The sequence below is a fragment of the Centruroides sculpturatus genome, unplaced genomic scaffold (assembly GCF_000671375.1).
Source record: "Centruroides sculpturatus isolate CEXI.00-Female unplaced genomic scaffold, Cexi_2.0 scaffold377, whole genome shotgun sequence".
In the NCBI taxonomy this organism is placed as follows: Eukaryota; Metazoa; Arthropoda; class Arachnida; order Scorpiones; family Buthidae; genus Centruroides; species Centruroides sculpturatus.
Window position 1 is genome coordinate 610,989 of NW_019384711.1, and position 16,285 is coordinate 627,273.

At 32.2% G+C, this 16,285-nt stretch overlaps 1 protein-coding gene across 1 annotated transcript; it reads left to right on the forward strand.

The window, feature by feature from the left end:
- Positions 1-133: 133 nt before the first annotated feature.
- LOC111627807 lies at positions 134-6,172 on the forward strand. The gene is made up of 2 exons (XM_023371455.1): positions 134-448; positions 5,568-6,172. Exons 1-2 carry the CDS (start codon positions 148-150, stop codon positions 5,570-5,572), a joined length of 306 nt encoding a protein of 101 aa, XP_023227223.1. The 5' UTR covers positions 134-147; the 3' UTR covers positions 5,573-6,172.
- The last annotated feature ends 10,113 nt before the right edge of the window (positions 6,173-16,285 follow it).

Below are 16,285 nucleotides of genomic sequence, written 5' to 3' on the forward strand. Positions count from 1 at the left end.
GCTTTAGTAGACACGATACATCCTCATTAAAAATACACACAACCCACAACTGTAAATATAAAGATTCTCACGAAACAAATGTTGCTAAGTTAACAAAAGATAATATACTTTATGACTTTGTGGTATTCTCAAAGGAAAGGTGAAATTATGTCTTATACAACTGCTTTACTCATAATTATACTCCTTGTTAATTACCCTAATTGTCTTTGCTCTATCATTAGTAGATATCATTTATTTGCCACTGGCATATTTTTGGAAGATTGGGCCTCAGAAAAACCTTCTGTGGCTTCTCGTATTGAATGCGCTGCTTTTTGCAGTGGAACTAAAAACTGTTTAGCGTTTGGTTATTTTAAAAATGAAGAAGGAGATCATTGTCGAATTATTTCTGTTTCTATTGATAAAAACGAAGGTAAAACATTCACAGGAATGAAAATATACTTAAAACAAGGTAAGGGTTGCCTATTTAATGAAACTAAAGTATGTAGATACAGTTTCTTCTATAAGTCTATTTGTCGTTACTTTATTACAATAATAAGACTTTTAATACACCTTATAGACGAGATAATATAATTATTTTCATTAAAATTAATCGTTAAGAGTAAGCGTAACGGCATATAAAATTAAATAGGAATATTATTTTAAATACAAGAGAATATTTTATATATGAGAGTTAAACAAGAGATGATTTCTCAAGCGAAATTTAAAATTTTTACATGCTACGTTCAAGTCTTAACTACAGAACAAGCTGTTATTACGTTCGTGCTGTTCGTTTATGTATCTGTGTTTTAAGTCTTTCTTGACTGTGTAACGTATATAGTAGTTTCTAAATTCTGTGCAATTTACGTGGTATGACGTCTATGGAAGAACAAGCTTTCATGATGGAGTCCTAAGTGTATTTACTAATTTTTCAGTGTATGTATTTTGTATGATACTGCAGTATCAAACACATACTGCAGTATCAATTATATGTGATTTTATTTTGTCTACTAACGAATGTCATGTCTGGTCCCTTGTAATGGATTGTTTTGTCTGTGATTCTTTCTGATCTTGTTTTCCACGAACATCTGAAGTGTGTATTTGTTGTATGGTTCTAAGATGTGAAATAGTCTGTGTTTGATTGCAAGCTTTTAATATATTATATTTGCTATTTAGTTATGTTGATGTAAGTAATCAGTCTGCAACTAAATGTGACCTGTTGTATAATTTCGTGCTTGATATGATATTTTCTATGTGTTGCTATAAGTGCTGTGTCTTACAGAATGTGCTTCCTGTAGCTTTTTGCAAGGTTTTGAAGCAGGGCCTGATCATACTGCGGTTTCGGGACTGCTTCACGTGAATTTTTGGTAGTTTAAGTACAATTGTTCGAGATAGGAATACATTATTCAAATCATTTCATTCTGTTAATTTATTTACAATCTGTTTCTATTGCTTTATTGGGATGCAATTTTTAAAACCTGAATAGCTATAAATTCCCATTAGCGTTTGTCTATGTCCTTCCTTAATCTCAAGAACGAATTTAGATAGATGAAAGTCGAGACCAGAAATGAAAGCTTAGAAAGGAGTATGATATATGACTGGCACGACTCTAAAGTATGATGTACAGGGGCAAGACACTAAAATTGAAAGCATTGTGACGATGTGACAATAAATGTTGATATTGCTCGTACAAATTTTATATAAACAATAGAAATAGATCTTTTGATCACGTATAAGATATAACAATGCCATTTTAGCATTATTTTCAATTATATAAACTACAATTAAAATGCCGGATATCAGAGAAAAAAAGAATGAGATTTCAATAAATAATTAACTAATAAAACAATTATTCACCATCATTACCCCTCTGAATCTTATTGAAAAGTGGTTCTAATAACTATTTGGAAGGTGAATAGATTATATTAGGAAAGTTATAACAGTAAACAGACAGTAAAAAGGTTATAATATGTAAACAGAATTAACGTAATATTGTAGTTATTATTTAAAAGTTACTAAAATATTATCCATTTTATGGTATTATTGATTACAGCTAATATAAATTAAGTTTGTTAATACTGAAAAAAATAAATAAGATATGACAGAAACGTGTTCTTAACGGTATTCCAGAAATACAAATTAGAGAACTTTTGGTTAGCTTCACAAAGTTTTTAGAAATAATTGTAAAGTATAAAGCTCAAAACTTTCTAGTGCATAGCTGAAAAAATTAACATCTAAGGCCCAAAGAGAAAACGAGCGAAGAAATTTTTAAAGAATTTATGGCTCTGGGTTTCGGTTCTGGCTGCAGCAAAAAACAAAACAGAAAAATATTAAGAGAAAAACAGAAGCTCAAGAGTAACTCCCGCTTCGGATCCAGAGCAGTGGTTTCTTGTATTTACGACCTGGTCTTATATGGCAACTATGAAACTTTAATCTCTCCAAAGAGGTACCTATGGGTAAGCAGGTAGTTGAATGCAGTTTTGTGTCAACATAATTCTGACTGACATAGTTACAATGCCTGCTCCTTCCCTGCCCAAGACTGTCTGATGGTGTTTGTTCATTTTGTGCACTGTGTTAGATCCAGGTCAGTGTTGTGTAAGTTTAATGATGTACTGCTTTTGTCTACAACAGTTACAATTTTATGTAATTGTAATGTTTTCTGTAGAAAAATAAAAAATATATAAGTTTTTTCTCGTAATGTCTGCCTTTCTTTGTAGTGAAAATTTTCTAATCTGTAAGGTCTCGTTCCCCCGTTTTGCTAGGAAGAGTCGCCCTTTCTACGAAGAACTTAGGATTTTATTAATGTTGTTCCTGTTTTCCTTTGAAGCGATTCCAATTCGATGTGTCTAATGTATAACTCCAAAAGAATAGTAAACAGGTAGTCTTTTTGTGTGTTTGTATGCGGGTGTGTTCTGTGAGTTTGGTCTACCGATCTTCAGGATTCCTTTTTCTATGTAAAGTGTTCTGCATTTATCTAAGCCAGTGATCTCCAAAGTTTTATGACCGCGTACTCCTAAGATGAAAATAATTATAAGTTGTACCCCCTATAATATAATATACAGTATTTTGAAGAGAAACTGCGTACCCCCAACTATCACTACGTGTACCCCACTTTGAAGACCCACTTATCTAGGCCAAACTTCATTCGAAAGTCAGTAGATTAAATGTGTGTAACTTTTGATAGATGATTTAGTTGTGTAGATGGATAGAATTTTGTCATCCATGTACTGTAGATAGGATACTACGCATTGTGTTGCTTAGTTGCGTTTGGTGTATCTGTAGTGTTGTTTAACTTATTGGACAATAGGTCTAAGACCAGACATAACCAGAGTGGATTTAATGAGTTTCCTGGAAAATTATTTTGCTTGTTTTCGATGGATGTGTCGTGAAATCTGGCATTCCAGTAATGATTATCTCCACAGAATGTGGGTGTGTGGTCACTCTTAGCTTCATTTCTCCCCATAGACCTTACTGGCATGGGTGTCCCTACCAGGAGCTTGTGCTCCAGCGTGCATTGCCCTATGGATCTGTAAAACTACTGGGCTCTCCCACCACGACCAGGTGGTGACCACGGGAGAGTTATTATTATGTTGGGTTTAGTGGGTTTTACTCGGTTCACACCGGTGGCTGTGTACTATGCCGGATCAGAGTCAAGGCATAGCAAACCAAAACAAAACTGAAATTAAATAAGTGTCTCAGTATGTGTGTCTGTATTCAGGAATTTCCTAACAATGTGGCATGTATTCAATATAGTGGCCTTCTGTAGTGTTATGTATGTATTTCTACTCAATTCTAATGTTCCCAGGCTTTTGTGTAGTGTGTGTGGTATCACACCTGTACAGGAGAGAACAACAGGTACAATAAGCACCCTATCCATCCTCCACAGATGCCTTATTTCCTGGGCGAGTTCTGTGTACTTGCTAATTTTTTCAGTGCATGTGTTTTGTACATTGTGAGTGTTTGGAATGGCTATGTCTATAATGTATGTGATTTTATTGTGTTTGTCAATGAGTGTGATGTCTGGTCTGTTGTGGTAAATTGTTTTATCTGTGATTATGGCTCTGTCGTAGTACATTTTGTGCGTGTTGTTTTCCAATACTGTCTGTGGAATATACTTGTAGTATGGTTCGTGGATGTCTACCAATTTGTGTTTCTTTGCAAGCTCTTGGTGTATTATATTTGCTACTTGATTGTGTCTATGTAAGTAATCTGTCTGTGCCAAGAGCTTGCAACCAGAAGTGATGTGTTGTATAGTTTCTGGCATGATGTGACATTTTCTGCATGTGTCATTTGTGAGTGTTGTATCTTTGAGTATGTGTTTTCTGTAGTTTTTAGTATTTATGACCTGATCCTGTATGGCAATCATGAATCCTTCCGTCTCCCCAAAGAGGCATCCCCGATCTAACCAGCTGTTTGACGCAGTTTTGTCAACAAAATCCTGGGCCAGGTCGTAAGGATGCCTGCCATGGAGAGCCTTTTGAGCCCATGATTGCTTAATGTTGTCTATGCTTTTTATATGTTGTGTCATGTCTGTATGTTGTGAGTGTAAGTTTAATGGTGTGTTATTTGAGTCTGCTAGAGTTACTGCTTTATGTAACTGTGATGTTTCTTGTTTCTTGTAGAAAAACTCTCGCAGTGACTGTATTTGTTTGTAGTGAAGGTTAACTATGTCAATCAGGCCACGTCCGCCTTCTTTACGTGGAAGGGTTAATCTTTCTGTGGCGGATTTAGGATGATGTTGTTTATGCTTAGTAAGTGTTGTTCTTGTTTTCCTTTGGAGTTGCTCGAGATCTGTGTGAGTCCAATGTATAACTCCAAAAGAGTATGTGAGTACTGGAATGACATATGTGTTTATTGCTTTAACTGTGTGTTTTGCATTTAACTGTGTTAAAAAAAGTTTAAGAAGCCCTGCTGTATTCTATAACAGCTGAGAAACTAAACAAATAGTGCGATATTATCAATTCATCTTGTAATAAAGTTTCGCCAAGAAGAGTTTATAACATTTTCAAGATCATTTTATGGTCGATGTTAAGACATTTTCAGAAAAATGTTTGGGGTAAATTTCTTGTTTTCTGAATTAACAAGGATTTCCTGTAAACATTTACTCTCATATATTAATTACAAGTCACTAGAAATAGCTAATTTATTAATAAATGAAGTTTTTTTATTTATATAAAAATAACTATATTTTATTCGTGAATTCTAACCCATAAGCAATTGTAGGCCCATAATGAGTATATTTAAAGCTTTCAAACAGTACAGTTCCCACATACGGCTTTAGAAGAACTAGAGGAGACATCTCACTGCAGTTACCTCAGTATAACCATTATTAATATGGATTTATTTTCTTTTTATCCCACGCACACAATGCGCGCACATGCACGTATAATAAATATCTGTGTTTTATAGAATTATTATTGGAAAAATTAAACGAAAACAGAAAGAACAAAGCAAAGCATGCAGTGCAATTGCTTCTCGCGATACATGTATAATTATTAAGAGGCGAATTACGAGATGTAATCTGTTTATTTTAATATAATTGTATTTCAAAATTAATTGAAAAACTATTCAATATCATATTTTATTTGCAGGATAAAGCTGAATTCTAAATGACTTGAACGAAAGGAGATTTTCATTTCAAGTAATGAAGTAAATCGAAAGATACTGGTAGAACCGAATTTATTGAATTTTTATGCTTGTTTAATTAAATGAATGCATGTATTTTAATTATACTTTCACAACTGTTATTGTAATATTGTTAATTGATAATCACCGATAGAAAAAAGTCACCGATAAGTGGCATTGAAGTCATGCAACTGGGGTCTGAACCCATTCCATTATTGGAAAACATCTTAATTAACGTGCTAACGAATTTTTGATTCCAGAACTTCAACAAAGCCTTCAAGATACCATATTCACGAAAGATGGCACATCATCCCACATCCCTCTCTATGTTCAGGTCTATTGTTAAAGATGTGCATATGTGTCAGATCTAGAGGACAGAGTTCATTGATGATTAAAGTGGACTCATCAGCATTGGAAAACATGCTTTTGCAAATTGAGCACTTGTAACCGTAATTTGTATAGCTCCAGCGTTAGTATCGGTGACTTTTTGTATGAAAAATCTTTATTTAATAAATGGCAACGCATCATCTGAAGTACCTGTTGTCCAAATGTTTCATTTCAAGCAGTAGAACGTTCACCAGAACCCCAAATTGGAGAAGTTAATTTCGATAACTCTATATTATATTTGGAGGACATTTTTACTTTCCCGGTTGTTATATATTAATATAACCGAGAGAAAGTATAGCAATCGGTTAAAAAATGACCCACTAAGATTTTTACATTTTTGGATACGAGGGATCTTGAAACATTGAGAAACGTAAAAACATTACGGTTTTTTTTCTGTATATATGAATGTTAATGTGTGTGTTTGGCACGATTTTGTTTACCCTCTTTGATGCTTCATAACTCCTGTGCTTTTGTAGGAAATTTCTGAATTCTTGCAGGGAAGTTTGTTTATTAGGGGAATTGCCGTTAAATTTTGTAATTGTAAATTAATATTGAAATATTACAATTGTTAAAGCCAATAAATTTAAATAAAGGTATGGAGGTAAGTGGCATTTGTAAAATTCTACCATAGTGATTTAGTTTCTAAATCGTATATATTCAACTATGTAAACTCTTAGATGCAACTGTATACTCTCTCTATATATAACTTTATAGTGTATATATAATAGAAGAAACTCAACATTGCATTTAATCTCTATAAAAGAATCACTCAAATCTTTGAATATTAAGTAATTTGAATGTAATATCAATAATGATAAAGAAAACAAGAATGTTTTATAAAGATTTCCAAGTTTATAAAATATTTACTCATTAAAAAATATTTAGTAAGAAAATGTTAACAAATTATTTATTAAAAAATTAAATATGCGTAACAGTTTAATATCAAATATAAGATTATCAAATAAACTAAATAATGTATCAAGAAACAGCTGTGCCGATTAAGAATTTTCATTTTCTGAATAATAATTTTTTTATTTCTTTTATAAAAGATATTAATATATGTATATATATATAGGGGAGACCGGGGCAACTTCGGCATATGGGGCAAGTTTGTCAAGCGCTTTTTTTAAAAAACAAATTAAAAGGAGACTTTGGTTATAGGTTAGGCAGTTGAGTTTTATTGGTGGCTTGTTGAGTGTAGTGTTTTTATTGTTCTCCAACAAGCGTAGTTGAATTATCAAGCAAATTTTCATTTTCGTTCAATTCCATATAATATTTTTTTTCCATTTATATTGAATTGGCAGGTTTTGTTATAATTCCATGATAACGAAAGTTACTTTTCCTGTTAGAAGGATGTAACTTCAACTTATTCACGTGGCCAGATCGTGGCTTGGCATTCTGTTCTCAGGGTTGTACTTAATGTTTCGAAATCATGACTAGCGGGGTAAGATCGGCAACATAAAGCCACATTAGAAGCAAAGGATAAAAATCAAACAGATGATAAATGAAAACATGTTTGCATTTGTTATTCATGTATATATGTCTTTGAACTTGCATTTCGTTGTAATAATATTAAATGGGTGTTGGATTTGTATTTCTTTGTTTTAATAGTGAATTCCAACTTATACATTGTTAATAACATAATTTTATATTCGTGCCTATCTTGCCCCATTACTGTTGCCCCTATACTCGGGGCAACTTCGGCAACTTCTCTCTTTTTGTAAAGTTGTAATTATTTTAATTATTTTTATTTCCAAACTGATTTTAACCAGTTCTATAGTAAGAAAACATTCCAATAGACAATATGCAAAGCTTTTTTTTCAGTTTACAATAGTATTTATTACACAAAATTTAAGTAAAGCTTAACATGCCGATCTTGCCCCGGTCTCCCCTATATATTTATTATTCATAAAATGAAAATTCTTAATAAAAAAATTTTAATTTCTTAAAAATTTGTAGCAACGAGTTGCTTAACTTTCCCAGCAACATTTGATGGCTGCCATCTGTTATGATATTTTATTTTAAAAAAGTTTTTTATTTTTAACTATTATAAAATGACAAAAAGCTTGATTTTGAAGATAAGGATGAGTTTTATAAAAAGAAAAAAATATTGTAAATGCTAATAACGAATAAAATCGTCATTAAGTCTGACCCAACTGTAGACACGACTCCCGTTTATCTCCCATTCCGTCGACCTTTAACCACCAAAATTTAATGGCATCAGTTACCCTAATACACAAACCTCTCTGCAAAATTTCAGAAATTTTCGACAAAAAGCACGGAAGTTATTAAAAATCAAAGAAGGTGAACAGTATCATTCTCCACACATACACACTAACATCCATATCATTTTTTAAAAATTTTCTATTGTTTAGTGTAATATGATTAAAATAATTTTAATCTCATTTTTATTCTTTTTTATATTAAGTGATGTAGTACTTCATATAATTTATATTCGGCTTAACATACGTTAATAAAGGGCAGGATGACCGAACGGTTAAGATGTTAATCTACTGCTCTGCAGACCAGGCACATTTANAATATGATTAAAATAATTTTAATCTCATTTTTATTCTTTTTTATATTAAGTGATGTAGTACTTCATATAATTTATATTCGGCTTAACATACGTTAATAAAGGGCAGGATGACCGAACGGTTAAGATGTTAATCTACTGCTCTGCAGACCAGGCACATTTACATGTGGATCGAAAAAACTCCAGCAATTTATCTTGACTAGCATTCCGGATTAATAAACACGTTACACATCTAGGTAGAATTATCTGACTACTGCAAAATTCGGCATATAGCTATGTTATAGACAGGTATTTAAATGATTGAAATTGCGGTCTGACTGAATGCCAGGTAATACCAACAATGCTTTAAAATTCTTACCCAATCTCCTATCAGAAGACTCGCGGAGTTCAGATTATTCAGTGTCCTGTCCGTGTCGTTTGAGGTCGTCGAACGCCTTACATGCCTGTACGACACGAACAAAGATATCGTTATGGCTGTTTGTAGGCTACTTGTAGCCTACGATCTGTCTAGGCCTCTAGGGCACCGAGAGTCTTCCCACTGTATACGTGTATTCTAATGTCTTCTCACAGTCAGGTCGAAAGAGTCAAGATGGTTGGCAATTCAGCCAAACGGCCACATCATTGGTCTGAAAAAGGCGCGATGGCCGTTTCTCTTAATTGCCAACATCTTTCTGCTTATTTTTGAGGCATTCAAGGGCTGCATGTCCGAATTTATTATTAATAGAACATATTGTAAGGAACTAATATTAATATTAAGTACTTCAACCCAATGGCTTATGATTCTATCACTAAAATAACGTTCATTTAAAAGTACTTAAAAATCGTACAATTTTGCTGAAAAATTCATTTTTTCGGGACCCTAAAGATTAACCTTCATTGGTTTCATAGTTAGTGTTACCCTCGAATTCTAGTTCTGTTTGTGAACAGACAACCACTTGTTAAAGAGTAGAGACCCATTGGCAAGCGTTTCAACTCTGTCTTTACTGCTGGGCGTTTCACTGTGTCCCTCTGCTGGAGTGCTTACAGAGTCATCTCATATGACAGTGAGTCATTCCTAATAGCCGAAGCTATGGAATCGCGTAAAAATCTGCCGACTCCAATTCGGTCCGAATCGTAGGTGGACGAAAATAAGAAATAAAATGGTTCAAATTCTTACAAGATATTATTATTATTTATTGTGAAATTTTGCCGCCCCCTAAAACGTAATTTTTCCGCCCCCTTCGCTACGCTACTGGTGGGGGGCACGATTTTGTTCATTCTGTTTGAAGCCTAATAATTTCTGTAGTCAGAGTGGTCAGAATCGGAGTCAGATGGTTTAACACAGGAGTTAGTTATTAAGCGTTAAAGTGGTTGAACTAATCGTGTCCCCATATACATTCTAACATCTTAGGCGAGAACATCTTAACGGGTTTTACTGTACTATTATAAAATGACAAAAAAAGCTTACTTTGAGGGTAGAGACGAGTTTTATTTTATTTTATTTTTTTTAATTTTGAACGCTAATAACGAGTAAAATATTCTTTAAGAGATATGACACATGACCACTTTTATGTCTTCATTCTGTCGACCTTTCATTAAGAACCAAAATTTATAGTATTAATGTCCCTTTATACGCAAGCTGCAGTGCCACATTTCGTTTCTTAAATATAGTTTAATATCTCAGAACAGAAAATAAAGAAATTAAACAAATTAGATGCCAACACACACACGCGCTCGAATTTTTCCCCTTTACTGACTTTTTTGAGGGGTTTGGGAGGTCTCCAAACGTGTAGATTTGCAAAAAAAAGCTTGGAGGGTCAAATATGACACGATTCCAATACTTTTCCGTTTTATATACATCACAAGTTGGTAAGTAAAAAGGAGTCGGAGTCGGCGGATTTTTTGACGACTCCGACTCCGACTCCGACTCCGGCTAAAACATCAAAACTCCACGACTCCGACTCCGACTCCGACTCCACAGCCCTGCTAATAGCGGTGGTGGACATTGTCGGCAAAGCAGTAGGTTCAGGAAATCCACTCATATATTGCGTTCATTGCATTATTTACTTTATTATTCACTCACAAAAATCGTTACATAGGCGTATTTTAAATTTCTGCTTTATCGCCTGTAATAATTTATTTATTCATATGTTGCATACCTTGTGGAGATACAGTAGTTTCTCGGAATATTACATTGGAATGCGATATGTTATCGTATTCAATTAAATTATATGATTTAATAATGCCAGTATTACGACATTAACGTATATTCTATAATTGTTTTATGATGCAAATAAAATATTTTTAATAACCATGAACATTATTTATATGAAATTTTCCATTTTAATGAAAAACTGAAACTCAATGGAATCGTTATTTCTGTCTTTCATGAGAAATCAGTAAAAATTTTCACGGCTTAAAAATAGAAAATTAAATTAATATTTAGCATGATATTCTTTTCTTACTGATCGTATTCTTTGTTATTATTATTAATAGTAGTACAGTCAAACCTCAGTCAGACGATTCACTTTTCGAACAAATCGTAAACCGATTTGTTCGGAAAGTGAGTCGTTCGAAAACCGAATAATAAGTTACTCGGCAAGAGCAGACCACAGATTAAATTGACACTGACGGTCAACTCCCTATACTTCCTATCATGGTGTAAGAATACAAGTTTTAGACAGTCAAACAATAGGTGTGGTATCACCTGTATTCTGACTGTTCTACCGATCAGCGACAGGACTACTGATTCAAAAGTTAGGAAGCCGAGATCGTCCGTGTCATTACATTACACATCACGACATCAATATATATATACATATTAAACATATTATGTATAGGCCTATACAGTACTATATCCTATACATTATTTCATTGCATTTGTAAGCATTTTAGCATGAAATACAAATAGAAAAAGGTAAAAGAGATTTTATTTTGAGAGTTAGGAACGGATTAATCTATTTTATATTGTTTCATATGGAAAAAATTGTTTCGATTTTAGAACAACTTTTAAGAACGAATTACGTTCGAAAAACGAGGTGTAAAAGAAATATTGAGGAAATATATCTGTCTAAATGTTTCGTTTTAATCTTTAATCTGTTAAGAAACTAAAATTGAAACTAAACTACGAATAAAAATGTTAAATAAGTTTTTGTTTCGGTTTTGATTTCGGTTTTGATTTTAAGTACGTATTTGTTCAATACTAAAGCAGTTTCATTTCGTTTGCTTTTATCAGCTTTCTAATAGTAAATAAAAAGTGTTCTGAGCTTTTAAACGTTTTTAAAACCTTACTTAAATCACTTTTCAACATATTATATACAGTACGTGATAATACAGATATTTAAATTTTCTTCTGAAAGAAGAGATGAAAGACATCAAACCATAGAACTTAGGTCATCTTGTATGAGGATATATATACCCAATAATACATTTTATCAGTAATTCTTAAAGAATAATTTTGCTTTATAATATGCTCTGATTTAAAATTATAAATAATTAAATTATATTAAATATCTCATATGTAAAATTTATATGTAAACTTCCCATGTATGTACGGCATGTATTATAAATTCTCAATATAATTCAATGTTACTATTTTGATTAAGAACGCTATAAATTTATAATTTGATGTTTTAGAAAAATAACCAGATTGAGTATTTCCCATAGAGATTATAAAGATATAAATTTCTTATCTTCATCATTGATAGTTTTTGAGATAAAGTTCTTTAAACTTGTTCTTATGAAGTCATTAACGTGCCTTTAAATATAGAATCCTTATTTGAATTCGTCAGAACGGAACTTCACCAATACAATCAACAGAAATGGTTAAACTGATTACCAATTAGATCTTATCAATCATTTTTAATAAGTATGCGCATGCTTGTAGCATGTAATGATCAAAGAAACATACACGAAATTTAATCGTACTGATATCAATGTGAAATTGATAATTAATTTTACTTACAATTATTGAAGGGTAATCTATATCTAAAACATAATAGCAAGTAACAACTACAGTGTAAATTTTGTTAAAGTTAAAAGTCTAATTTGTTTTTTAATTATACCGCCAGAAAAATTTCCAAATGGGTCTGAAATTTAGATAAGTTCTACAGGAAAAAAAACAAAGTTTAATTAATCTCAACATTTTGCGTATCAGACAAAGAAAATCTAGATTAAAATACGAAAAGAATAAGGTAAATATTAATTAACGATAATCAAACTGAAAAAGGAAACTAATACGAGTAGGATATTAACGTTGAGTATTGATAAACTCGAATTTTTTTTCCTATGTCAGATAAGTAATACTTAGAACACTTAAATTTTGTTATGCTGTTTGTTCTTTGATAGATATGACTTTCGAAAGTACTTCAGCGACTCTGAACTTTGTTTCACTTTTACGTTTCCGGCTGTTATATATGTTACCGCTAAAGCTCGAAAGCCGTTAATGTGTATATTACCTAGCTAATCTGCAGATTAACTAGGGTGATCCGTTAAAGTTGCTAAAATTGTTCTATTTCTCAAATTACCTAGCTAATCTGCAGATTAACTAGGGTAATCCGTTAAAGTTGCTAAAATTGTTCTATTTCTCAAATTACCTAGGTAATGTGCAGATTATCTAGGTAATCTGCAAATTATCTACTAGACACTCGGTAAAGTGAAAATAAGATCTTTGCTGGAACAACAGCAATATTTCTGTACGCTTAAATGAACATGATGTTCTTTATTTAATTTTCTATATCTAATACAATCAAACAATCAACAAATTAGTTGATAGAATCAATCATCAACCAATTAAAAAACATACAAAAAATCAAACGGTTTAAAATATTAATACAATTAGGGAAATTATTATATGGAATCGCGGGACTTTGAGTATCTATCTGAACTGAGGGGACCGAGAAGACATCAACGATACCCTACTTTTGAACCGGAGACGAAAAATAATAAAGTTATCATACTTTTTCTGATGATCGCATGATATAATTGTGCAGTTAATGTTACCTATGGTGACTAAAATGGCGGCTCGTCTCTGATTCCAGCAAAGAGAAGAAAGGAAACGGTGGGGACGCACGTTCTAACCAAATCCTAACCTATTCTAATAAATTACCATAATTATTACCAACCAAATTATTAGAATAGGTTAGGTTAGGTTTGAACGTGCGTCCCCACCGTTTCCTTTCTTCTCTTTGCTGGAATCAGAGACAAGCCGCCATTTTACTCACCATAGGTAACATTATCCAATTGTGCTTACTTATTAGTGCAGTCTAAAGATTGGTGACACTTTCATAGCAATTGGTTTTTGCGACAAGCACATCTATTTGTGGTACATTTATTTGTGGCAAAGATCTTATTTTCACTTTACCGAGTGCCTAGTAGGTAATGTGCGGATTACCCAGATACTCTGCACATTATCTAGGTAATTTGAGAAATGGAACAATTTTCACAGCTTTAACGGATCACCCTAGCTAATATGCAGATTAGCTAGGTAATCTGCAGATTAACGATTTTCGAGCTTTAGCGGTAACATATATATAAATATATAACAGAGGAAAAGTATGGCGATCGATCGAAAAACGACCCTCGAAATTTTTACAGTTTTGGACCCGGAAGACTTTGAAATGTCGAGAAATGCAAAAAAGGGTGCTTTTCCTATGTGCATGTATGTTAGCGTGTGATTTTGCTCACCACTTTAACGCTTAATAACTCCTGTGCTTTTTGTCAAAAATATCCGAAATTTTTCAGGGAGTTTTGTGTATTAGGAGGTATGATGCTATTAAATTTTGGTGGTTAAGGGTAGACAGAATGGGAGATAAAGAGGAGTAGTGTGTCATATCTACAGTAGGGTCAGACTTAATGACGATTTTACTCGTTATTAGCATTTACATTTTTTTTTATAAAGGCAGTTTTAACTGTTGCCGGAAAACTTAAACAACTATTTGCTGGATTTTCTATATCAGCTTTCTGTCTATTTCATACAAAAACAAGCTTTCCTTAAAACAATATTAAACAATTTATATCATCGATATATATGTATTTTTTTAATTTAAGAAAATCAATTTTAAAAGTAGTTTATCTTCACGAATAATTTATAATCTGTATACCAAGTTAGCAATATTATTTAGAACTACAATTCTCGCGCAATTAATTTTTATTTCTGACAATAACTCCTTCTAATAATTAATTTAAAATGTTGTATTAGAATAAAAAACTTATGATTAAAATTTGGTTTGATTATAGGAGGTAAACGTAGGCCTATATATTACATAATTGTTTCAATAATTAGATATGTTTCGATCGTTCAGGAAAATGACAGATTCAATATTTTATTCGTCTCCTGGTATCATAGTAACGGCCTAGAAAACTCTATTTTATGTTATTTGGTTGGACCAGCATCCAGCAATATCTATCATTATTTTTTAATATGGTAAACTAAAATATATTTGTTCAAACTTTCTATCAAAATTTAAGTTTTCAGTTTATATATAAGCGTCATAACTAACAAAGAACAGACAATTTAGATTCCTTTGTATATGATTTATTTTTCGCTGTTTTTAGTTACGAAAGAATGAAACAAATATGATTTTATTTGACCCAATAATCTATTTAGATATCAATCTATTCCAATTGTTCTAATTCCTAATAGATAAATGCAAAAATATTGTACAATTCCTAAATTAAATGTATTATATATTGCTGAAAATGATGCTTAAGAAATTAATGTAAGACAGAATTTTCTAAGCGTTATATAGTCACAGAGAATTTTCTATTCGTTGCATAAGCATATAGTGCATGTAACATAGAATATTTTGTTTATTTTAGATGAATAAAAATTCAATTACTTAAAATTTAGCATTACAAGTCTACCCCCCTATAACACTGTTGATTTTTCCGTTTTATATGAATTCCATGTTGTACGAGTCACTTAGAATTTACAAATACGTGTGCCAGGCTGTGAACGGCTCACGTATTTGTAAAATCTAAGTGACTCGTACAACATGGAATTCATATAAAACGGAATTATCAACAGTGTTATAGGAGGTCGACTGTATTTCAGGTCGAGTGAGGGGAAAGATAGCGGGGGGTCGTGTGTCGCGAGAGCATACCTCGAGAGGGGTAGGATTTAATGAAGATTTTATTCGTTATTAACATTTACACTTTTTTAAATAAAACTCATCCGTACACTCGAAATTTTATATATTTTGTTTAATAATATAAAAGTTATTTTTTAAATAAAAACTCATAACAGTCGAGAAAGTTACGCAACTCGTTACTAGACTACTTTTTTTTTATTTGAATTATCATAAGGATCAATTCTACACCAAATTTATAGCTTTATATAGTAAGGTAGTTTCCGCAATGGAAATCACGTGTATTCCGGTGCAGACCGGAAGTACAGTGTATAGTTAATCGGAGAGGCGACTCTGGTCAGAACCGATAGAAAGCCAATGATTAAAATAACAACTCTGAATAATTTAAATTAATAAAAAACAGTCTGTAATTTTTCGCAAATCAGGGATCTTATTTGAGAATTAAACACGTGTAAAAACCCGGAAAATTATATGTTAGCCAGCCCATTGATGAGGCACGAGTCCATGACCAGGGTAGTGTGTTCGGTGGTTTTTATCTAGCAAAATATAAAATTTTATTTTAAAATTGTACGCGTAAAGCTAAAATTTACATTAAATAACTAATATTTTCATTTCTTTATGTGATGTAATTAAAGTATAAAATCAAACAATCATTTATTTATTTATTAACATGTAACATTTATTTGTTTTCTTA